This window comes from Xenopus laevis, chromosome 4L, assembly GCF_017654675.1.
Source record: "Xenopus laevis strain J_2021 chromosome 4L, Xenopus_laevis_v10.1, whole genome shotgun sequence".
NCBI lineage: Eukaryota > Metazoa > Chordata > Amphibia > Anura > Pipidae > Xenopus > Xenopus laevis.
The window spans coordinates 70,252,008-70,278,484 of record NC_054377.1 but is presented as its reverse complement, the minus strand read 5'-3'; the positions used below and the strand labels follow the sequence as shown (position 1 = coordinate 70,278,484).

Sequence of the window (26,477 nt, the reverse complement as noted above, 5' to 3'; positions counted from 1 at the left end):
TACCACATTTCTCACCCACTTACTTCGATTTTGCCCACTCCCACACCTTGTGTATTACTCCCTTCCCTTTAGACTGTATGCCTATGCATAGGGCCTTCCTCACCTCTTTGTACCTGTATTGATTGTGATGTTTGTTACTCCATATATCCTATATATGTAATTCATGTGATGTAGTTGTATAAACACATTTACTTTACAGTGCTACGCAATATGTTGGCGCTATATAAATACATGTTAATAATAAAAAATAATATATCTATCTGTATATCTGACGATTCTGCTCTACACGTGTGTATTGAAACGAACAATCTTTCTCGGAAAGATCTTTTCCAAGATAGATCGTAATTGTTACGTCTATGGCCACCTTAAGGAGTGTAAAACAGATCAGGGTTTGAGTCTAATGATGTGCGGGCTGGCCAATACCAGTGGGAACCACAGGTCTACTCGTCTGCGGGTTTGGACGGACCATAACACTGCCGGCTTCCTGCTTCTGTTTTAATAGGTGTGTGCTCTATCATGTTCTCAGTGCAGGAAGCAAAACCTTGCAATCTAGTGATTTTTAAACAGAAACACTCCTCACAGATTTCTCAACAGAAAGTTCAATTCCTGCTGGGGCCTGCCATTTCAAGGATGTATCATTTAAAAGTTATTGAAGATTAAAAGGCAGGATGAAGGAACACCTTGCCCTGACAGGTCCTGCGCAAATGCCAATTTTTGCCTTTTTTTTGCCAATTTAGAAAAACAACCACAGATATGAGTGCAGATAATTGAATAACATTTGTTAGGTATAGATAAAGTAGTCATTCTACTTACGGTTCAGCCCCACGTCATGGTAGGTAAGAATCGCAGGACGATTGCCCTTTGGAGTCCCTCGAATAACCACATGTAGCATTCCATATGGGGTTTCAATGTCATGTTCCTAAGAAACATAGAGAGAGGAAAGGAGTGAGGCTGTGTAGTGTAGTGGTAAAGTAGGATTTGTGAATGTAGAACTGCACGTATTTTCAATATAAAAAGAGCACTGCCCAGTCATCTGTAGCTCTCTGAGTAGTCACTATGCTATCATTGCTAGTCTATGATTATGAATGCCTTTAGTCCCAGACTGAGGCAGCGATTCTCCTATCTATTTATTAAATAAAGTTTTAAACTTTGTATCTGGGTTCCCTTAGAACGGGTTACAGTGGCAGCAGGAGGGAGAGTCTATAGCATAGACATTAGACATTTCGTACATTTTTTAACACTATGGGGTATATTTATCAAAGAGTGAAGTTAGAGATCACCACAGTCCACTAGGATGAAATTCCGCCACTCTCCATTAATTTCTATGAGATTTTGAACTCGAACTTTCACTTTCACCCATTGATAAATACTCTTTTAAAAATCCCATAGAAATGAATGGAGAGTGGCGGAATTTCACACTAGTGGATTGTGGTGATCTCTAACTTCACTCTTTGGTAAATATATGTCAGGAGCCCGAAGGGTCAGCCAGGAGTAGCGGACCAAGGAGGAAGCACCAGTTCACCAGTTCAAGGTACAGATAGGGATAAGGCAGAAGAATAGTCAATATCAGGCAAATGGGTCGGTACAGGCAGCGAAGGTTCAATTAACGTTATCAGGCAAGGGTCAAATACAGGATCAAGAATACTAGGAAGCGCACCCAGGAACACACAAAGGTAGAACCTATAACAGGGCAAAGACTAGAGTGTTCTGGCGTCTTAAATAGTCCTCCTTTGGTGCCAAAAGTGGATGTGATGACGCTGGCGTTCTTGCGCAGGCTTTTTTTGTGCTGGCGTCCAATCCGGTGCTGGCATTGACGTCACAGAGCTGCGCCCAGGAAGAACCACGAGGAGGCCCCATCTTGCAGAAGGTGAGTTGTCTTCCTTACAATATACCCCTATGTGCAGTTTAAGAGAAATCACACACCCATATGGCTGAAGCCCCCATACTGTTTTCATTACTGCACTCCTTGAATGGAAAGAGCTGCAACCTTTTGTGTTTGCAATGCATGCAGCACCTGCCACCACAACACACTAGTGGGGCAGCACATTGGTGGTACATGGACATATCCTGAGATGCCCCTCCTTACTTGTTGTTAATAACTCACACAATAGGAGACCCAATAGGGATGAAAGGCAGTCTGGAATTTTATATCTAATGCCTAATAAGAGCAGGTGTAAAGCATTTTACACACTATCCAGACCCTGGCTAGCATTTTTGCCTTGCAGAGTACTGATCTTGGGTTCAAATTTGATCAGAGCACTATTTGAGTGGAGTTTGTATTACTGGATACTAACTTACTGGGACAAGTACATAGAGTATATGTTGTTAATGTCTGATGCAATAATTACTGCTCTTAGAGAAGTGAGTTCTGAGCTGGTATATCATTACAGAAATAGCTGAGTGGGAGTATATCTAGGATGCAGTCTGTTGCACATCTTGTAATTGTAGATCCAGCAATGATACAGAGGACTGAGACCCTGAGTGTTTACTGTCAATTCATTTCCATCATGTTATCTTGTTTTTCTGATAAGTGACATGGAATGGTATTAATTGTTGAAAATATTCACATAGTTTGCAAAAATATTGCAATCTATCCAATGGTTTGTCACTTCCCTTTGCTCTTATTGCTTGTTTGATTTCAAAATATTTTCACAAACAACATATTCTCTCCCTTCCCCTACAGATCATTTTCCAGCTAGTTTAGTTTGTAAGATACTGCTGGGCCATATATGATGATTAAACAATTATGCAGCAGAGAGCCAAATTGTTTATGTACACCCTACCTCCAAGCTCATATATTTGACAAATGTACGTATCGGTAATGCCATCTTCTTTCTCGCCTTTATTGCTAAGATGACAAAGCTGCATTGTAGGAAACAGATTCTGAGCACGTATCTTGGTTCCCCAACTGTCAGGCTCGCTTTGTGCCCTTCTCAAGGTTACTGACACAGAGAGGGGGAGAATACAGACACAACAATCAGAAGTGCTAATTGTTTTTTTCTAATGGTTCAAGCCAAGCATGGAAACCTCACTTAGCTGCATGGTGAGTAAGACCCAAGACCTTCTGGACAGCACAGTATTCTGTTATTGACTGAGACATGAGGTCATAAATGTCATCTTTTTATGCAGTGAATGGGCAGTGCACCAGTGATTTGTCTATTCATTTGAGCATTACCTTTTAACCCTGCAAGCTATAGGCCTGTCTGCCTCTCCCAGCTGATGAACGATCTTACACTGGGATCAGAACACTAGCATTACTTGGTGCCCAGCCTATAGGACTCTCCTAATAGATCAAGAGTTAAATAAAAATGGCAGCCAAACTACATAATGTTCTTTATGTTACCGTTAAATATCATGCATTTTCTGAATCAGACACTGGTTAATCAGGATTATTTTGAAATTCAAACATTGTTATTTATAAATTATACAAGCTATGCAGGTATGGGATCCATTATCTAGAAAGCTCAGAATTATGGTAAGGGGCACATTTACTAAAGAGCGAATTGTGTTTTTGTGCCAAATTTTTGCTAAAAAGACAATTCAGAGCAACATTGCCTATTTACAAAAATCCAAGTAACACATTTGTCTAGCGAGTTACCTTGCCGCTGGAGAACTTTCGATGGGTTTCGCCAGGCAAATTTTGCTCAGGCGAATGATCAGAAATCCGCTATTTTATGAACATTTCAATTCGTTAACCTTTTTCACAGAATCAGGTTCTGACTGGCCAATTAATACAATGAAGCTGCATTCGACATTATTATGTCAGTGACATCATATCCTGTATTCCAAAAAAGTCAAGACACTGTCGTTTTGTCATATTTAAAGTGGGGGATATGTTTACAAGTTGCAACTGTTAAATATATCTTATTTACACTTCATTTTGCTTCCTTGGACAATTTTAATAAAAAGTGTCCTCTTCCAGCATTTTCACGAACATCACTAATAAATACATACATATGACCTTTATACAACCACTAAATTTAAACTGATGTAAGCGTAAGTAAGTTAACGACATTTCGCTAACAAGCAATGCTAGAGAATTTTTTTATGAAATATTAACTATAATAACTATATGCTATACTATTAATTGTAAGCCAGAACAATTTGTCTGTTCTAGTGAGAGAACAGATAAAAGAGAATTATTGACTACACTAGTTATCTGAGATATGGTACCTGTACGGGATCTCTTATACAGAAGCATGATATACAGGAAGCTCCAAATTACATGAAGGCCATTATCCATTTTTCCATTTTTAGCAATTCTATTTTTTTTTATTTCCTTTTTCTCTGTAGTAATCAAACAGTATCTTGGACTTGATCTTAAATGGTTAGTTCACTTTCATATTAGCATTCGCATGTTATAGAATGAAAAATTGTTTTTAAATTTGTATTCATTATTTATAGTTTTTATTAGCCTTTTACTTTGTAAGCCTACAATTTTATTGTTGATACAATATCTTTATTTAGGCCATATCCTAATGATATTCTGTCTCTTATTCATACCACTGCATGGTTGCTAGGGTAATTTGGACCCTAGTAGCCAGATAGTTGAGGAAGTTCCATACTGGAGAGCTGCTTAACAAAAAGGTAAATATTTAAGACACAAATAGAGGTGAACAACTCTTTAACTAAGATAGCATAAATCATTATTATTGGCAATACATTTTCCTATAGGGTTTATTTAATGTTTAAATGATTTTAGTATAATTAATCCAAATCTCAGAGAAACCCCTTATCTGGAAAACCCGAGGTCCCAAGCATTCTGGATAATAGATTCCATATAAGAAACATTCATTTATCATAAATGATCCCACCACATAAATATATATATAAGTATTGTTTCAGTGTCATACTGAGGGAGGTGGGGCCTGCTGTACGAGCAAAGAGCCCACCACTCTGGTCAACCCCCCCTTCCCCAGCTTAGGGGCCACTGCTACAACTACTGCCATATATATTATCGATATATTCTGCCCCCTGAGGCTCCTCTGCTGCACCACATTGCCTGCCCATGTGCTTGGATCATTGGGGCCCAACAGGACCAGGACCCACTGGGTTTTCTTCAAGTTCTTTTGTGGGCCAGTTTGACCCTGTATTCTTTCTATGTGTAGGAAGGTAGATTGATAGACAGATAGATAGATAGACAATACCAAAAGATTGACCCACCTAAACAGGACTGGATTTACATAGCAGGCACCCCTAGGCCCACTGTTGTTCATCGCCCTTGTCCCCTCCCTTTTATTTGCTCAAATTTTCATTATCGGGACCACAGCAATGGGGATTGGCGCACGGGAAATTTAAAGTATTTAAATTTAAACTATTGTATCTCCTGTGCATCCCCAGTGTTTCTGAACTAATGTGGGCAGTCCTACATTGTGACTTGAACCTGCTCAACCCCGCAGATATTGGCTATACCTGCACATCACTACAGCACTCCTTATATGTATGACTTTTTTTAACCTTTTGTTCAAATTCACTTTGCATTTCAGTTCTTATAGGGACCTGCAGTTCTTATCTGTTACAGTATGTGCTATTGAATGTGGAATTCACTCAAGATTAAATGCATGAAAGTCACAGCCCTGCCCTTGATTATTGGGGTAGTGCAAGTTTTCATTCTTCTGCAAGCTGCTATTTTGACCCTATACTACAGTCCATGACTGATTAAATAAAGACTTATGAAAGATAATGCCTTTTATGCATTGTAATAGAACCACTTAGCTGTCAGTAGCTGCAGTTAATATAGCTTTAGCAACGCATAGCTGTTTGTGAGGAAGTATCTCGTCAAACCCATCCTCACTGCTTTGCAATGGATGACAGCAGTGGGACCAGAACAGGTACTTAGAAATGAATGAACAAATACACCAGAGTCTGATGGATGAAGGTCACGTTACCAGATAACCTTCTAATACTCACAATCCAACACAATGTCCCTTAGGTATACTGCTAAAGCTTGGCTTGAAAAATAACCTAAAGTTCACATTTTAAAAACAATCTCTTTCCAAATGGACACACACCTTCTCCGTGCAAAACCATACAGTGATGTTGGTAAAACATGTAATGTATGCACAAGGGCATTCAGTTATTTCCCCCTATAACAGCAATATGCGTAATATTAACCATATGACACAGCCCTCATAGCACAGGCAAATTCCTTCCCTGGAGACAGCCCTGCAGAGCTTTCCAGAACTATATGGGTCGGTAACCTTCAGAGCTTTCCTTAACCCTGCAGTCACAGGGAGCTGCAGAGTATTAATTAACCCTGCTCTGGCCAGAAAATGCTGAGCATTCCTTACATTTGCAATGACAGGTAGAATTGTACAGTATTTAATTATCCCCTCCCTTGGTTGAAGCCTTAAAAACACTCTTTAACCTCTTATAAAAGCCAGATGCTGGTTAACAATATCAGTACTGGTACACCACTGTCACACTTTTATTTATTGCTTCTGATAGAAATGCAATTAAACTAGGTTAAAACACTTTCATGCCTAAGGCACCCTTGATCAGAAATGAGGGTGTTCCATTAAAAGAAACCTTTATGCAGACTTTGCTTTCTATGGATGTTTTTTCTTTATATACAGAAAAATACAGACTTACACTTTATTATGTCTAGATGAAGGTATACTGAGTATTATATAGTTATTCAAATTACCAGCGTTGAGTGAAAAGTGAAAGGATATGTCACACAGGCGTGTGATGTATACCATTATCTTCACACATTATTCCATACAGCTGCACATCTCCTCTCTTTCTGACCAGTGACATTGTGAATGTTCTATGACCTTGGGACTCTGTGTGTTGGGAACAATCTTCATGTCCCTAAAATACTGTGAGCCACAACACAATGCAGCCATTTTAGGTGGAGAGGTATGGTGGGATTAACATTCCTGTGTACAGATTAGAGGAACTTTCACCACCACCATTCCCATTTTCCATATTAACATTACTACTTTATGCCCCTAATGTGGGAGAAGAAAAGCAGTTCTAACAGATTCCAATCAAAATCAAACCTCTCAGAGCCCTTCTACAACTGACATCTGATATTATGTGTACCATGATATTTGGAGCTCATACAGGAGGTATAACACGTAAATGTACTATACCAGCAAATATAGCAAACAAAGGTGTTTTTTTCCCTCTGATACTATAAAGGAACCTAGGCCTTAATCTATCACTCACCCCATCCCAGCACTCCGGCATCGTAGTATGTGGCAAGTTATGTCACAGTGGCTCAGGTTCTATGGCAGGCAGGAACACTCAGGCAGAAGTAGAAGGATGGAGTGATAGGAAGAGAGTGCAACATTCAGTTTTGCTGTGCAGTGCCACAGGCTTTATAAAGCAAACCCACCCCGCCTCTTGTCTCCCCCTCCTTCCTTTTACTGCAGAGGCTGCAGCTGTGCAATTGGGTGAGCACTGTGTTGCCCTCCTCTTTGGCTTGCACACCCCATAAAATTTGCACATCCTAGATTTTCTCCTGTAAAATCAATAGCACTCAGCCATTCCCATATGGTTTCCCCACCCATTGCCTGTGTACACGCTGCACATCTATACACCATACGAATTCCCCCAGATCATCAATACCAAAATTATCCTCACAAGGGCATTGGCTGCTTTATTAAGATAATTTCCATCTAGTGTATGCATTTCTTCTTCTCTTTTAGTAGCATTTTTATACAGCATTTAGTTGTGCAGAAGAGTGCAAAGAGGGTTAATGAACACAAATTGGGACCAAAGCAAACAGCAGCGCTACTGCACTGACCTGCTCCCTACTAACCAGCACAGAGGTGGTCAGTAACCCATGGAATGTTGTGTGTGGTCACATGAGACTTCTAAATGGGTGGTATGTGTTACTAAACTATTTGATAAATCTCAGTTCACAGTTATTTCTTCTTTAGACTTAAAGGACAACCCCAATATAAAAATGTTCCTAATAAAAGAACCTAATTCTAAGCACTTTCCAATATACATTTATTAAAAATGTTCAGTGCTTTTAAAGTTATTTGTAAAAACATTTGCTATTGAAAGCAGCATTTGCTTAACTCTTGGTCGTTACTTTTTAAAAAAAGTTGCAAAAGTCTTAGTTCCCAGGAAAACCAGGTCTGTTATAGTTTGTCTTCCATTGTTTCAACAGTCGGAGCCACCAGTGCAGAGAACAGAAAGGGACAGACAAACAAAGCTTTCAATAGCAATACATATACAAATAACTTAAAAAACCATAGATATTTAGTAATGAATGTATATTGCAAAGTTGCTTAAAATTATGGTTTCTTTTATTAAGCAAATGTTTATTTTGGGGTTGACTTGTCCTTTAATACCTTTATTACAACTTAATTGTTTCTGCCAATATTTAAGTTACCTTTTTATTTTTTTATGTTGCATCTAGTAGATCAGTCTGTAGCTATATGTAAAACTATGCTATAATAAAATTAGACAAAATATACATGTTAAGATCCCGGAGTATGTCCGACTCTGTTTAGGACAAATATATATCCATACTTACATATTTATACACAGTAAAACAGAGTCCATAAGTGTTTCCTGGGTGTAAAGCCAGTCATGCAGGCAGGAATCTAGCTGTAACACAGTAGCTGGGTCTCACTCATTATTAGCTCAGCATCCTGATTAACCTTAGCCTCCTTTTTCACACAGGTCCAGTTCATTCTATATCATGATAGATCACAGTGCATTTACTTTTAGTGCACAGATATAACAAATATGTATCAAGCTAACTGTGTATATTGTGCTTTATTATGAAATTGTAGTGTGTCATGTGCCCACTGGTATAGCACAGTATAATGACTTTATCATAAGTGCTTCTATTATTATAGCATTTTTCCACTATAGGTTTAAATACTGTGGCAGGACACAGTATGCATTTTTGCCTGAGAACAATGATTTGCTGTATGTGTCCATAAATAACCTGACAGTTCTCACTGCATGGATACTGCCCATGGATAGCTTGGTATTAATGTATAATTGAAAAAGTATATTAATTAGCATGTTTTGATCCCCTAATGAATTTTACACAGAAAGCCAAAATGGTGCTTTTTTTAAAACAGAAACAAAATTCTGCAAACACGTGGGCACTTCCAGTTTCTAAGTGAGATTGATATAGATGGACTGTTTTTTTTTATTATTATTATTATAGGTCAGTAAACTGTAATAATATAACAAGAGTAAGGTCTGCTCCAGCTCTACTGAACCAAAGTAACCAATAAGGCCAGTAAGTGCCTGCCCGGCTGCCCCTGTTAATATATTACTCCATTTAAAACTAGAATTAATTTTAATTCTGTCTATATACTCGTCTACTGTATATATGTCTATAAGTAGGTAAGGACTTTCTTACCTGTCTTAAACATTATTTCTCTAAGGGGCCTTCTATCATTATGTTATTTACCCATTTAACAAATTAAGACAACAGCCAACCAGAGCAAACCATTATTTAGATTAAAGGTTAAGTGGATTCATTAATTAGGAAACTTGTCTCTATATATACGTAATGGGCAACTGTCTACAAGGGCACAGTATATGCACAATGAATCATTATTTTGAATCCAGCAATCTGTAGTAATGAACAATACTTCAAATGCCCTATTTGAATAGTAGTAGTTTTTAATAATGTTAGCCCTTTCCCTTCTTTATTATTCTTCATCCTTCCCTTATTGTAGACCTGCTTGTGATGTCCTGGGTTCTATCAATGAGAAGCAGTCTACTGTTATGTATCGGGTCAAGGAGTCAAATAAACGTAAATTATGTAATTTGCATGTGAGACTTGTGATTCATGCCAGAGAGAGAGTGTGTTTTTTTAAATGCTCTCTCAAAATGTAATTGGTTGTTTGCTAGTACTCTGTGTAAGTGTGGATTAGTCTGAATTATACAATACTGATCAGATCTTAAAACCTACATATGGACTGGTCAACAACACATCACATTAGGCAGGCACCAATCCGGAACATCCAACGACTGGTCAGTCCATCTGAAAGTAAGAGGGGCATATGTAGCCAACCAAGGAATTTTCATGGTTCCAATACCTGTCTGTGCCAGCTGACTTTTTTGTATGACATCCTCGTTTTGTGATATAAAAGTTATGTGTTTGCTTTAGAAAGACTCTTATAGTTTATATAAATAGGCTAAAAAAGCTAAAAAAAAGGAGAAAAGGCACAGGCTACTTAGCAGATAACAGATAAGCTCTGTAATAGAATACAATGAGATTCTACAGAGAGCATCTGTTATCTGCTATGTAACCTGTGCTTGGAACTGCTGTCCCATGGCTACACAGTTTTTATAAACCATAGTAGTGTTGCTAAAGTAAACAAACCTGTTGTATCAGTTCAGGGACACAGTACATTATACCAGGGCCGGCCGCGCCCAAGGCAAGCCGGCAGACGCGTTGCCGGCTTAGCCCAAGTGCGCATGGCTTCTGCGCATGCGCGAATGTGCGCATGCGCAAATTGCCGACAAATATTCGGGCGCATGCGCAGGAGTGCAAGAAGAGGTAAAGACCACACAGAGTCGGGCACCGGACTGGGGGTAGGCGACAGAGGAGGTGCGTGCCTGGCGCCCCCCCAGCTTTGCGCCCTAGGCACGTGCCTACTCTGCCTACCCCTAGTTCCGGCCCTGCATTATACTTTAATTACTTTATCTAGTATGGGTAAATCTATAAAAAATCTAAAAAAAACCCCAAAACAACTAGACTTGGTGAGTAATTAATGAAGACGTTTCACTACTCATCCGAGCAGCTTCTTCAGTTCAACTGACTGGTGTGGGAAGTTCTCGGCATATAAACTCTTCCACTAATCCAATGGCAATGCCACTCATCGCAGCCACAGAATCTGCTATCAAAAATAATCACTTGAAAAAGGAAGAAGCGGAACAACTCCGGCTAAAAGTGTCAGCTGCTTTGTCAAGTGCCAGAACGCCTCCCTCTAACCTTACTAGACAAGAGAGGAGAGCGCTCAGTTCTCTGAGTAAGGACCCGAATATCACTATCCTGCCAGCAGATAAAAGGCGATGCACAGTTGTGCTCAACACAACTGACTACGACTGCAAGATAACCACTCTATTCAGTGATAGCAATACATATGAACACTTAAGGAAAGACCCAACCAGCGGTTACAAGAAAAAGGTTATAGGTTGCCTACAACAACTTGAAAAGGAGAAAGCCATTGATCGAGTTTTATACCACCGCCTGTATCCCAGAGAAGCCACACCATGCTTATACGGACTCCCCAAGATACACAAAGAAGGAGCCCCACTAAGACCCATTGTCAGCAGCATAAATTCAGTGACATACAGCATTGCAAAATTCTTGGCTAACATCTTAGCACCGTTGGTAGGCAATACAGTGCATCATATCCAGAATGCCAAAGAGTTTGTAACCAAGATTCACAGCGTTACACTAGAGGCAGAAGAAACAATGGTGTCATATGATGTCACTTCTTTGTTCACATGTATACCTACGACAGAAGCAATTGAGACTGTAAGAAATCGACTGCAACAAGATAACACCCTCAGCAGCAGAACGAAGCTCAGTCCCAGCCAAGTTTGTTTGTTGCTAGATTTATGCCGTAACACCACATACTTCAAGTACAAGAACCTTTTTTATAGACAGAAATAGGGTTCTCCAGTCTCTCCCATTGTAGCTAACTTGTACATGGAGGAAGTGGAAAGGAGGGCCTTACTTACATTCCAGGGAACTACACCGAGTCACTGGTTCAGGTATGTGGATGACACTTCGGTTAAAATCAGATCCAATGAAGTGGTGGCCTTTACAGAACACATTAACTCAGTGGACAATAACATCAAGTTCACAAGGGAAGATGTCCACGAGAACAAACTCGCCTTTTTGGACTGTTTGATATGCATCCAAGAGGGGGGTACAGGAAACCCACTCATACGGATCAATATCTGTTGTTTGATTCCCACCATCCGCTGGAACACAAACTGGGTGTCATTAGAACTCTGCACCACAGGGCAGAATGTGTGGCAACTGATACAGAGTCCAAAGACAAAGAGCAAAAACATCTTAGAGGAACTTTGAAAGCATGTGGCTACCCAGACTGGGCCTTTGTCAAAACAGCAGCAACCAAGCCCAACAGGAACACCAATAATATAACCACCCATAGGCACATAGTAGGCGAAACATAGTCATCCCATATGTAGCTGGAGTGTCGGAGAAACTCAGGAGGATTTTCAACAAACACCACGTCCCTGTGTTTTTCAAACCTAGCAACACACTGAGACAAAAACAGGTACACCCAAAGGATCCAACACCAAAAGAAAAACAAAGCAATGTGGTATACGGAGTCCAGTGTAGCGAGGAGTGCACTGATCTATACATTGGGGAGACAAAACAACTGCTCAACAAGCAAATGGCTCAGCATAGGAGGGCGAACTCTACAGGGCAAGACTCAGCTGTCTTTCTACACCTAAAAGACAAGGGACACTCCTTCGAAGATAGCAAGGTCCAAATTTTGGATAAAGAAGATCGCTGGTTTGAACAAGGCGTGAAAGAGGCGATTCATGCCAAGGTGGAGAAACCATCCCTGAACAGAGGCGGGGGCCTTCGACACCACCTGTCTGCTACATACAATGCTGTTCTAACATCTGTACCCCGGCGGATTCAGAACACTTCACACATCCATTCATGCAACTCTCACAAGTAACACCTGTATCTAGGAGTTGCATGACACATTGGATAATCCTATCACAGTAACTTTACAGAATCTACACCTCTGTGAATTTCTTCAGATGTCACCTCTTTGAACAGTTACAATTTGATTGGATTAGTGGAAGAGTTTATATGCCACACCAGTCAGTTGAACTGAAGAAGCCGCTCGGATGAGTAGTGAAACGTCTTCATTGATTACTCAGCAAGTCCAGTTGTTTTTAGATTTACCTATACTAGATATACCATGACCTGGGTGAATGAAAATCTTCATAGTCATTTAATTATTTTAGTTAAATTTTTTGGTGTTACTGTTCCTTTAAAGCGATAATGTCATGGAAAAACATGTGTTTTACAAAACGTATCAGTTACAATAGTGCTGCTCCAGCAGAATTCTGCACTGATATCCATTTTTTTAAAAGAGCAAAATATTTTTTTATTTGGAAATTTGGCATTGGACTAGACATGATATTCGTTTCCCAGGTGCTCTGATAAACTTCAGTCACTCTTTACTGCTGCACTGCAAGTTGGAGTGATATCACCCCCTCCCAGCAGCTTACAGAACAATGGGCCGCTAACCAGAAGGATTTATTTGCATTGCTTGGGTGCTTTCTCTACCACTAGGTGGGGTTGTGGAGCACAACTTGGGTATTGAAGTACAGTAGGAAGGTTAGAAACAATTGCTGTCTCAAAGCAGTTCCATCCTGAAGTGATGGCTCCTTCTTAAAACTCAGAATCAGGCACAATGTACACCAATATTACAGCTAAAAATGTAAACAATGCAAACAGTGTAATTTAGATATAAAAAGTAAACCATAGAAATAATGACTGAATTCCTTTAAAATGTATTTATGTTTAAGTACAGTTTCTGTTTCTTTTTGTCCTAATTCTGCACACCAGAGACATGACTGCCTTATTTCATAAAACAGAGAAAAGATTCAATAAAATTAGATTCGAAGTTCCACCAATGCTTAACATACTGTTCATGTTGGCATTCAAGCCGATCTCTGCACCAACACCAAGGCCAGTAGCTATATGCTTATTTCAGCAGCCTAAAGAGGAAAGAGTGTCAGGTTTTAGTTGTAAAAGTATAGTGCAGAAAGGGTTTGTATATAGATACAGAATAGAATGAATTTGCTTAATTTGCCCCTCTGGCGTTTCTCAGTACATTAGATAAGTAAGCCAGGTTGTCAACTCTGTAAACTGTTTCAGTTTGCTACAATAGTAGTAGATTCATTTCCCAGCTTTGCATTTATAAACATAAAATTAAATAGATACAGAGGGATCATTTAGGGGTAGAGTGCAAAGTTTAAAAAGCAGACACAAACTGCCATGTTCTTTGTACCTTGCCTTGTACTTAGCACGGATAGGTGCAGGTCTTGGCACAACAGAATGAAGTGTGTACAACACAATGATATGGTGCTGACTACAAATGGCAGGGCTGTATTTATAATAGGCAGAGAGGGGAGGCTTATAATGACCTATACATCTTGCAGCGGTGATTCTGGGGCTGCTGTCTGCAGAAGCAGACCAGATGCCGCCTCCCTCCCACTCTGCATTTAAAAATCATCGTTGGAGCAGGTCTAGGGGGGCAGCATCGCTAGTGCATTGAGCGCAATAGCTCTCTCTGCACTAGCAGAGCCGAATTTCCGGGTTAAAAATTTCCACTAACTGGCTGCTCTCTGCCGCCTGAGGCAAGGTTCTCACCTTGCCTCATGGCAGGAGCGGCCCTGACATCTTGTGCATTTGTAATATATTTAATTAATTGAAGGTGAAAATATTACATTATTAAATGGCATCCTTATGGTCTACCCTTATGGTGTTATTGTTTCTACACCTAAAGGTGATTTAGGGCAATGGCAACCATGTTGTTTTGTCACCAGAAATAACATTGCAAAATTATCTTTTACATTATACAAAGCAGACTTTATAGTGTTTCTGGTACACAAAGGCAACTATCACTTCAAAGTCAAATGATTTCAGTTAAAGGAATTTTGTCATGGGAAAACATGTTTTTACAAAATGCATCAGTTAATTGTGCTCTTCCAGCAGAATCCTGTATCGAAATCCATTCAAAAGATCAAACAGATTTTTTAATATTCATTTTGAAATCTGACATGGGGCTAGACATGTTGCTTTTCAGATGCCCTCAGTAAAGTGACTTGTGCTCTGATAAAACTCAGTAACTGAATACTGCTACACCCCCTCTCTTTCGCCCCCAGCAACCCATCATCAGAACAATGGGAAGGTAACAGGATAACCCCTCCCTGACACCTGTATTGCCAAAAATGCTCCCATGACCAACCTAGAAATGTGAGAACAACTCAATAGTGAAAATCTGGCTAATCCAAGTTGCACCTCCTTCAATTACAAGGATTAGGAGAAACAATATTTTAAAGGAGAACTAAACCCCACTAATGTGAAAAGCCCCTTCCACTAACCCCCATATTGCCCCCTCCCTTCTTATGCACCTAATTTTGAAACTCACGTTTCTGTGCAGAGTAGTGCAGCGGAGCTCAAGGTCACCATATTCCACATCTTGGTTTTCTGCCAGAAGGGAACGCCGTCACAGAGATATATAACACATGCGCAGTCCTGTGCCAGGACAGCATCAACTGTGCATGCGCCAGAAACTCCGTAAATGGCCAAAGGGAAGAGGATCCAAAGACGTGGAATATGGCGCCGTTGAGCTCTGCTGCAATACTCTGCACAGTTTCGTGGTTCACAATTTTCAATGATGCACTATGCGGGGCAGAGGCAGGGAGGGGGAGTGGAAGAAGCTTCCCACATTAGGGGGGGTAGTTCTTCTTTAACTAAAAGCAGTTCCATCATAAAATGCTGGCTTTTTCTGAAAGCACATGACCAGGCACAGTGAACTGAGATGGCTGCCTTCACACCAATATTACAACTAAAAAAAAATATTTATTGGTTCAAGAATAAAATGGTAAATGGTAAAATTAATTACTTGCAATGTACTCAGTGTAATTTAGTAATACAAATTATACAATAAAAAGCATGACAGAATCCCTTTAACTATAACTGGAAGCTATTTGCAACAGTGTCTTTATTTTGCTGCCAAGACAAAACACTAAGAGGGAAATGTATTCATTTTTTATTAGATTTTTTTTCTGCATAAAAAGTCACAAACTAAAATTGCATTGATGCATTCATTTTCAAAGAGGCTGTAAGATGCTAGTAAAAAAGTATTGAAAATAAGCTTGCTTAAATGCTGAACATGCACTTCTCTGGGATTTCAATAGCACCTCCAAAGGTTTTAGATGGTGGAGTTGTTCCTTAGACTTTTCAAGATTATTTATTTTAACAAATATCAAGTTTTAAAAACTCAAATACATTCTAGATTAGATTTTTGCCATGTTATTACACCAATTTTAATAAAACGAGTCTCTATGTGTGCTATAGTCTTTACAATACTGCTAACAGATTTAACTAGAAAAGTGTGAGAACGAAGCTAATCGGAAAAAGGAAAACACTGACATAATACGAAATTTTGAAATAATTACATGATAGAAAACAATTCCACCCTTTTAAAACACATTTAAGAACATGCAAAAACTGTATTATTAAAAAAAAAAAATACATTCCCTATACTTGTGCTATTAAAATAAAGCCACCTTAGTCACCTTCAGATTTGACATGAACTGACTGTACCTTTTCAGTGTAAAGTTTCCAGTTCATTGTTGTGCAGAGCATATCTACCGTATATACTCGAGTATAAGCCGACCCGAGTATAAGCCGAGGTACCTAATTTTACCTACGAAAACTGGGAAAACTTATTGACTCTAGTATAAGCCTAGACACAACTACAGCCCTGTCTCCCAGCAGCACACATTCTGCCAAAGCGACCCCCCAGCGATCAACCGGACTTCTTTGCAAAGTTGATGGTGACAGAGAATTGCCAGACGGATTACTGTGTGCATTGTCCCACTACCATGCGCAGAGGGTGCTGTTTGATATTGCCATCACTGTTAATCTTTCGTATAACCAACAGAGGGCACTGTGTGATATTGCAGTCACTGTTATTCTTTCATATAACCAACAGAGGGCACTGTGTGATATTGCAGTCACTGTTATTCTTTCATATAACCAACTGATGGCGCTGTGTGATATTGCAGTCACTGTTATTCTTTCATATAACCAACAGAGGGCGCACTGTTATTCTTTCATATAACCAACAGAGGGTGCTGTGTGATATTGCAGTCACTGTTATTCTTTCATATAACCAACAGAGGGCGCACTGTTATTCTTTCATATAACCAACAGAGCGTGCTGTGTGATATTGCAGTCACTGTTATTCTTTCATATAACCAACAGAGGGCGCACTGTTATTCTTTCATACAACCAACAGATGGCGCTGTGTGATATTGCAGTCACTGTTAATCTTTCATATAACCAACAGAGGGTGCACTGTTTTTCTTTAATACAACCAACAGGTGGCGCTGTGTGAAATTGCAGTCACTGTTATTCTTTCATATAACCAACAGAGGGCGCACTGTTATTCTTTCATATAACCAACAGAGGGCATTGTGGGATATTGCAGTCTCTCCCCAAGTGTACTGTTGGTATAGGAATGATTAAAAGTGACTGCAATCTCAGCTACTCGGGTAAGGTAGAATTTTTCAGCATATTTTGGATGCTGAAAAACTCGTCTTATACTCGGGTATATACGGTATATCACTTTCAAGCTGTTAAGGCATAATAGCAGCCATCTCTTATATAGATTCTAGTAAACATGTATGAGAGGCACCGTCGCCAGTAATGTTTAGCTGGATCAAACCCTGTGAAAATTCGACTTCAAGACTGTGGATTCTGCGCATCTCTAATGATATAAAACACTGTATAGATCAATAAAAGCAGCAGCACTCCGGTATTGTTTGAAAAAAGTGAAAAACTGTGCTGAAAGTGCCTTAAGGCAACGTTTCGTGATACTATGGCCCTTTGTCAAACCTTATAAAACAGTGTAGAGCCGAACTCAGACTAACCTACATTCTGGAGTTGACCAGATTATGTATCTGTAAATAATGATTCAGCCAAAATAGGCTATAGCAGTGACCCTTATTAAACATTCTACATCTTTCCAGCAACATTTTGCAGTGCAACCTTGCTCACTTACCCTTTACTCAACTTTAATTACAGGCAGTGCCAACAATAATTATTAGCTTTATCAGATGATAGGAAAATCCTGTGGATTCTACAGCCTAAGTACATGCTTGCTAAAACAGAAAAGGAGAGAGAAAGAACAGCTTGTAATATGTTATCCTTCTGACAACTGTCACAGGTAGCTGTAGTACATTCTCTGATCTTGAACATCCCAAAGCCCACTGGTTGTACAAAGTGGGATTTACTGGTTGGTTTCCTTTAAACATCAATCATTGTAATAATCTCACCATATTTACGGCAACAGTCATAAGGGATGAGTACATTTACTACAAAGTTGATTGACTGGCTTCCGAACACTGAATGTGATGGATAAATGTTGGTACAGATGTGCTTCTATAAGAATACTTTATTAATTACAGTGTATTGAAATTATGTTCCACCAGGGCTCCTCATAAAATAAGATAGTTCTAAAACATTTACAATTAATACATTATTATAGTCTTAAAATCAGCCACAAAATCAGACACAAAATTAATTTCCATCCAAGGGGGTCTAAAAAAAAGTCAGCAACAGAGAGAACCAGGAGCTGCACACAAAGTTGCATCAAATAGACGTTCTAGAACATTCAGTCTAGTTGATGCCATATATTGTGGCAGGATAAGTTTTGGCTGGATAAACCTCACTTTGTCAAACAATGCGTTACAAAAGTGCACAGGTATATAAGGGAACAGTTAATTTATTACATTTATTTATTTACTACAACCATACATAAAAAGCTTCATTGCACTGAAATGTAACCACCTTTTTCCAGGCTACTATTGCTTGACATATGCAAACACTTGAGAGCTTGGTGATTTACATTCAGGTCCACAAGTAAACTGCATCAGGCACTTAGGCAACATATTATTGGCCTACTAAAAAAACCTAATGCAAACTTCTTGAAGAAGCCCTGTGTGTCATTACTCTAAATTCAAAAAGTGAGCGTTACTGCAATATTGTTACAGGGTTTTGTCTATGAAATCAGACTTTTCCTGAACATTTACAGAGCTGCCTGGTTTTAAACATACACCACAGCTGGTAATATAAAGAGGGTGGCGCAATTTAACTAACATCATTTAATGCACAATTGGAAACTGGCATGGCAGCAATAACTGCACTTATGCTTTCTCCAAACATTAAATCAAGGAGATATTGAAATATTTCTACTTTAATTGGCCAAATAATGACAAGGAAATGCAGAATTCTTGCTAGATGTTTTTTTATATAGTACCACTTATACTGGCAGTATAGTGCAGTACAATAAATTACATTGCACATATAACATTTATCTCTGGACACATTTATCTCTAGATACATTGAACATCTTTATGACTTTCATTCTGTGTTGCTCTTCAGTTTTGTAGTGGGCTCCCAATAAATTTATTTTCTGTTTTATAGTACCACTCATATGCATGTCATCACTAAAGAGGAAATATTTACACATCGCTCGTGCTGCTCCCACAATTGATTCCACGGCTACATCCGTTACAACCACATGTCTAAGGGAGTGCAGCTACTCTCACACTCTGCAAATCGGTGTACTTACACACGAGCACATGAAGGTTGGGTATACAATATGTAGGGGACAACATTTTTTTTTAAAATGTGTTATCTGGTGCTTGGGGGGCTCGCTCTGAAGTACAGGGGTCATCTGGAGGAGGCGGTGCCCAGTAGAGGAATTATCTCAACATTTTCATCATTACAGACATAACATAAAGAAAAACAAGTTTTATAAGGTGTTGTAAGGTTGCATAATTTACGTTAATACCAAGATGCTTACATTGGATATTAGAGTGCAGGTACCTATACCAACCAAACAAACAGGTGTTTGCTTTCATGTTTATTAATCTGTGGTAGACTGTCCATAACTAATTGGTAATTGATTTCTATTAGTTTTTGCACTGGTACAATTAAGCTCTTAGAATTAAGATTGGTATATCAGGTAGGATACCTCCTTTTTCAACATTAGTCAATGTAAAGGGTTTGTAATAAGCATACCATTTGCCTATTGTTTTAATTAGGAAATACAGTATGTACAGTTTTTTTGTTATTTCTTGCACTTAAAGGGGTGGTTCACCTTTGAGTTAATTTTTTAAAATGCCTAATTCTAAGCTACTTTTCAATTGGTCCTTATTTTTTTTTATATAATTTTTTAATCATTTGTCTTCTTCTGACTCTTTCCAGCTTTCAAATGGGGGGTCACTGAACCCATCTAAAAACATATGTTCTTTAAAGCTACAAGTTTATAGTTATTTCTACTTTTTATTACTCATCTTTCTTGTCAGGCCCTCTTCTATTCATATTCCAGTCCCTCATTCAAATCAATGCATGGTTGCTAGGGCGATTTGGACACTAGCAACCAGATGATCAGAAAATCCATTCAAATGCAATTAGAGTGGGTATTATGTAGCAGTACCACCCAACTATCAAAATCTGAAAAAATATGGTTGGGAGATTGGCAGCAGCAGCCCGAAAAACGATACTACAACAGTGGTTAACTCCTGAACCTCCAACTATACTATTAGTCAAACAAAGCAATAACCAAAAAAGGACAAAACACAACAAAATTCTTTAATACATGACTTCATAATTCATACATCATATTAAATAACTTACAGTCTATACCTTTAGATAAACGACATGGTATGATGAAGAAACTTTAAGAGAAAACCAACTTATCGTGGAGTCATCCCAATACCTGGCAACAAGAACAAGAAAGGCTAGACTTTGCACCCCCCCCAGGAGTCATCAAATAAACAGATTGTTGGCTATACACCCATAAAACCCTTTATAGGATGCCAAACTTATTTTTTAGCTTAAATTGTTATTATTAAGGGGCCGATTCACTAACTTCGTGTGAAGGATTCGAAGTTAAAAAACTTCGAATTTCGAAGTTTTTTTTGGGCTACTTCGACCATCGAATGGGCTACTTCGACCTTCGACTACGACTTCGAATCGAAGGATTCGAAGTAAAAATCGGTCGACTATTCGACCATTCGATAGTCGAAGCACTGTCTCTTTAAAAAAAACTTCGACCCCCTAGTTCGGAATCTAAAAGCTACCGAAGTCAATGTTAGCCTATGGGGAAGGTCCCCATAGGCTTGGCTAACTTTTTTTGATCGAAGGATATTCCTTCGATCGTTGGATTAAAATCCTTCGAATCGATCGATTAGAAGAATTTTATCGTTCCATCGAAGGAATAATCCTTCGATTGTTCGATCGTACTATGTGCCCTATATCCTTCGACTTCGATATTCGAAGTCGAAGTATTTTAGTTCCTAGTCGAATATCGAGGGTTAATTAACCCTCGATATTTGACCCTTAGTGAATCGGCCCCATACTGTTGAACAATTGTTGAGAACTGATATTTTTTAGTCTTTACTGCAGGGTTCCCCAACCTTTTTAAACCGTGAGCCACATTCAAATATAAAAAGAGTTGGGGAGCAACACAAGCATGAAAAAGTCCCTTGGGGTGTCAAATAATGGATGTGATGGGATATTTGGTAGCCCCTATGTGGAGTGGCAGCCTACAGGAGGTTCTACTTGGCACTATACTTAGTTTTAATGCAATTAAAACTTGCTTTCAAGCTTGGAATTCAAAAATAATCACATGCTTTGAGGACCCTGAGAGCAACATCCAAGGGGTTGGAGAGCAACATGTTGCTCACGAGCTACTGGTTGGGGATCACTGCTTTACTGTATGGAAATGCATAATGGAAAAAATTTATTGTGTGATAAAAATAAATAAAAAACAAGTTTAAAAAAACAAACCATTATTATTATTCACTATTATTATTCACTAACTGCTCTTTATATCACAGCCTAACTGCAGCTGGGGGAAGAGACAACCATGTTTATACAGAGAGCTTTGACTGTAAAGCCCTTTAAGACATATTAATATCAAGGTATGAAAAATGATTAAATGCTTGTTTAAAGATGATGGATGCAACATGTATGCTATTTATACCTTGACACTACTTAGTTATTTTCATGAAGAGTATAAATGCTAGTCTCCAGGCTTGCAATATTATAGTTTGTTGCTCAGATGCTCAGAGATTATAGAAACTGCCATGTATTACAGAGATTTTTCATTTTCCATGTGATTTCTAGGCATATGAAACTTTCTGCACTCAAACACAGGGCTCAACGAATATCAGGTGCTAGGTCACCATAGCAACTACATTCTTGCATCCAGTGCCTAAAATAAAGACACAGCAATAAACAAGAAAAAGGAATCTGAAGAGTTTTCTTCGTTTTTACTGGAAAGTAAAAATATATGTTTTCATGTGCAGCCCATAAACATTATTAGATATTCATGGCTGTCGTATTGGTGAAACATATACATTTAAATCTCTTTTAATTGGTGCTGGTGTTTAAAAACAGGGAATGTGCAATTCTTTCTGTTTTTCTTCTCTACATATCTTCTGCCTTGGTTGCAGTTGTAGGTGTCACTTATATTTTATAGAAATATGTGAAGCCCTATGTATTAATATACTAAATTCTCAGTATTTTACAAACGACCATGGCCTAATCATCCCTGCCATGGAATATTCAAAAGTTATTATAATATGCCATCCACGCTGTACAGTTTTGCCCACAATCCCATTTGCCATTCTTGGTGTCACCCTTCCTCTTCTATGTGGAAATACTCACTTCACTATTACAGGTCTGGGATCTGTTATCTGGAAACCTGTTATCCAGAAAACTGGGATGGCCATCTCTCATAGACTCCATTTTAATAAAGTAATTCACAGTTTGAAAAATTATTTCCTTTTTTTCCATAATAATATAGTACCTTGTAGATATAATTCATCCTTATTGGAAGCAAAATAATCCTATTGGGTTTAACCTTAAGCTCCCCATAGACGCAAAGATTTTTCTTGCCGAACGACCAATTTTAGCGAAGCCAACCAATCCTTCGAAATTATCGTGAAGTTAGTGGGATTCGAACGATTGTACATCTTACGATTTTTCGTCTGGCATCTGTCAGAAAATTGATCGGCCATATTAAAAAATTTTTAATGGTCCCAGTGTAATCTATCTATGTTTGCAGGGCCAGCCGGCAGCTCCCCTTTGTTTTCCTGGCAAATGGTCTTTTTAGTTGATGGACAATTCGTACGATCGTACGATCGTTTCAAAATAATCGTGGACTCACGATGACGATCGGATCTTTTAAAAATCTTTACATCTATGGCCAGCTTTATACACTGTCAAATCATCATGGGCTACTTTCATAAAGTTGTACCACTGTAAGCTTAATTATGATGTGCACAACACATTTCCCCAGACAGAAGTGAATAGTGTATGAGCACTAGGGGGCACACTCTTACGCCCCTTGGTGCTCCTGCAATTCTGCCCGTGGGAATGGTAAATGATGCCTAGTGCCTGCTCACTCTTTTGTTTCACCACTGAAGGAGTTTTATGGTTGTCTGTGTAGAATATTCAGGCCCGGATTTGTGGAAAGGCCACCAAGTCCCGCCCTAGGGCGGCTGGATTGTATTGGGTTCCATGCTGCCCAACCACACCCGCATTGGTTCAAAAACACTGGGGATGTGAAGGAGATATAATCATTTTTTTAAATTTCCCGTGCACCAATCCCCATTGCTCTGGTTCCAATAATGAAAATTTGCACAAATAAAAGGGGGGTGGATAGGGGTGACAAACGACAGTGATCCTAGGGGCACCTGTTATGTAAATTACAAACCTAGCAAAGTAAATGGTGTTGAAACTTGTAGTCCTCAGGCCCGCCATCAAACATGTCCTTTTTGGACTCACCCCCACAAATGCAACCCTGTTAATGTTCCCCTATTCGACCCTAGACCCTTCCTTATTAATACATTTTTCTGCATGGAAACAGGTCAGTGGGAATCATTTGTATCCCACTGAATCCATTGTATAGTATACAGACTATGTTGCTGTGGGCTCCCTGCCAGGCCTCCTCTCCCTAGGCTACCCTTCACAGCCGCAGTAGGGGCCATTTACAGCAAAGAAGGCAGTGTGCAAAACACAGCCAAACTTTATTATGCACTTTGCACACTGCCTTCTTCCATTGCTGTATTGATACGGGTCTCTGCTCTCAGTTTCTGAGCAAACTGACCTCGGCAACACCAATTATTACAGAACTGCCTGTATTCAGCAGAAATGTATTCATGATGGACAGGTAGAACAAGGCACGTAAGCAGGGCTGGATTTAAAGAAGCGGCGCCCCAAGGCCTCATGGTCCCAGCACCAGATGCTTTATGTGTGTGCACCCCCTCTTGTGGCAGCATAGTCCTAGCGCCTGCCACATAGAAGTGAAACCCCTGTGTGCATGGGACAGCACTCTCAAGTACCAGAGCACTCAGTGCTCCTTAGGATTTGGCTAGGCAGCATGCACGTAAGCATTCCCTCCCATCCCCTAACTTGCACATTATTTAAAATGGCACAGGATTTAATGACAGGGATGGCCTCCAACCTTTGACACTAGCTTTGCTCCTCCAGATTGACAGCACAGCCATTTCCCCAGCCATTAATGCTATATTTCATGTTCAGGCTGTGTACTACCACCTATGTGAGATATGTATGTTATTACACATATATTAATGCAAAGCTTTTATGCTCTCATTTATAATGACAACATCAACATTTATGTGTGACAAAAACATTTTTGTTTACTTAATTTAACCTAAGTTATTAGTTCTTTCTCAACATCTGACAGTTCTATCATTTGTTTTATTATAAAAAAACTTTTCATAAACAATAATTTTATGAAAAGTTTTTTATCTTCATGAACATTGTCATACATTGAGGGAAATCCAGGAAAAAGGCAACAGCGGCATTACAGCATGACGTAATGAAGGCCGTGGTCAACTTGCCAAAAGCACATATCAATACAAAATCAATGGAACAGAGCAACATAACAGTTGCCATCCTCACTGGTCTGAAGATATTGACTGGTGAGAAAAAGTCAAAGCAATTAACTTGGGTTCAGAATGCTGATTCTTAGAACAGGCCCCTCTGAACAGTGGATTTGCAATTTTCAGGGCACATTCCCCTAGCAACTGAGAGACCACTGATGGAAAACTGTTGCTAATAGCTCACATGTAATATCATATTGAGTAGCAGATATATCCAGTAAATAAATCAGGAATGGCCAACCTGCAGCCCTCCGGCTGTTAACCTGCTACTCTCAGTATGCCAGCTCAAGGATGTGTGCACGTGTAAACAACACAAGTTATGTCACCAACATACGCAACCAGTTATAGAATGCACAGATCATTTGGCATTCATGGACATAGTTCAAAATTCAGTGCTGCTTAACATGCTGCTTGCACAAAACATTCAATGTACTTTGTGTGTGCATTCTTTCATAATTGTCATAACAGTAAAATATAGAAGCAGTGCATTTACTTACTTTCCAGTCTGTATCCGCAGCAGACATAAAGGTGTCAGCAGACTCCTGAAATAGCAACACAATATTTATGTAAATCTGTTAGATAAAATAACGTACTTTATTTCAGAAATTTTAGACATACACCTGAGCTACTTTCACCATTGGCAGTGCTCTACAGTGCTGTACTTAAGCTGCAAAGAATCTCTCCTATATCCTGCATTCCCAGCCCGCAATATTCTATATCTGCAGAGCACACCATATGCCAGTGATCCCCAACCAGTAGCTTGTGAGCATCATGTTGCTCTCCAACCCCTTAGATGTTGCTCCCAGTGGCCTCAAAGTAGGAGCTTATTTTTGAATTCCAGGCTTGGAGGCAAACAGGGCTTCAATGTAGGTTGACGATCCACATTTGGCACCACAAGAACAATATTTCATGCTTGTGTTGCTCCCCAATTCCTTTTACTTCTGAATGTTGCTCATGGGTTCAAAAGGTTGGGGACCCCTGCCATATGCTATCTCCTGTAATACTATGCAACATATATTCAGAGCATTATATAATTTGGAAATGTATTTAACTGTTAGCCTTATTCTCTACTGAGTTTTCAAGAGAAAAGTAAGGTGTATCAAAAGTAACTAACTTACAGTTCTTGTCCATTATACAGAACAGCCTGTTCCGCTGGCTGTATGGCAGCACAGGTCTTGCTCTTTACTGCATCGTTTTAGCCCCACTTAGATGGTTAGCCAGTACCTCACTTTTTAACAGGCTCCCCTCCCCCAGATGGTGACATCACTCACAACACCTGCATTCATTATATTACATGCTGATTGCACACAGCCTCTAACTTTCTCCTCATAGAGCATTCTGCGAGATATGTACCTTCCCTCTAGTGTTTTCCCAGACTCTGTGCCACAATACATATACTCAGAACATTTCATAGATGAGCTTGACAACTTTAAATCCCCACTCATATAACATCCGCAATGACATTACCCTTTTTTGCCACATATATACATCCTACTTGTTTTTTGACAATATAGCTTAAGGTCAACCCATACCCAATGTTCCCTCCAAGCTGTGCGCTCGTGCACATGCACACAAAAACGGTGGGAATATTGCCCATACCTGCATATATTCTCAGGTAAAATATCTGCAGAACATCAAGTCCCATCAATACAATGCTTTAAGCCCTCTCTTGTGCATCATATCTGCAAATTATTCACGCCACTCTCCTGCAACATATCCTCTGACCATTCTGACCCTTCTCCAAAAACAAAGTGCTCACTTAA

At 39.3% G+C, this 26,477-nt stretch overlaps 1 protein-coding gene across 8 annotated transcripts in view; it reads right to left on the bottom strand.

The window, feature by feature from the left end:
* ndrg4.L (NDRG family member 4 L homeolog) overlaps positions 1 to 26,477 on the bottom strand; it is a 52,252-nt gene that overhangs the window by 16,396 nt on the left and 9,379 nt on the right. For 6 of the 8 annotated variants that reach the window (NM_001092941.1, XM_018256759.2, XM_018256756.2 and 3 more), the window contains 2 exon segments: positions 814 to 919; positions 25,212 to 25,256. In NM_001092941.1, the coding sequence (NP_001086410.1) occupies positions 814 to 919; positions 25,212 to 25,256 (151 nt within the window). 8 annotated transcript variants of the gene reach the window in all.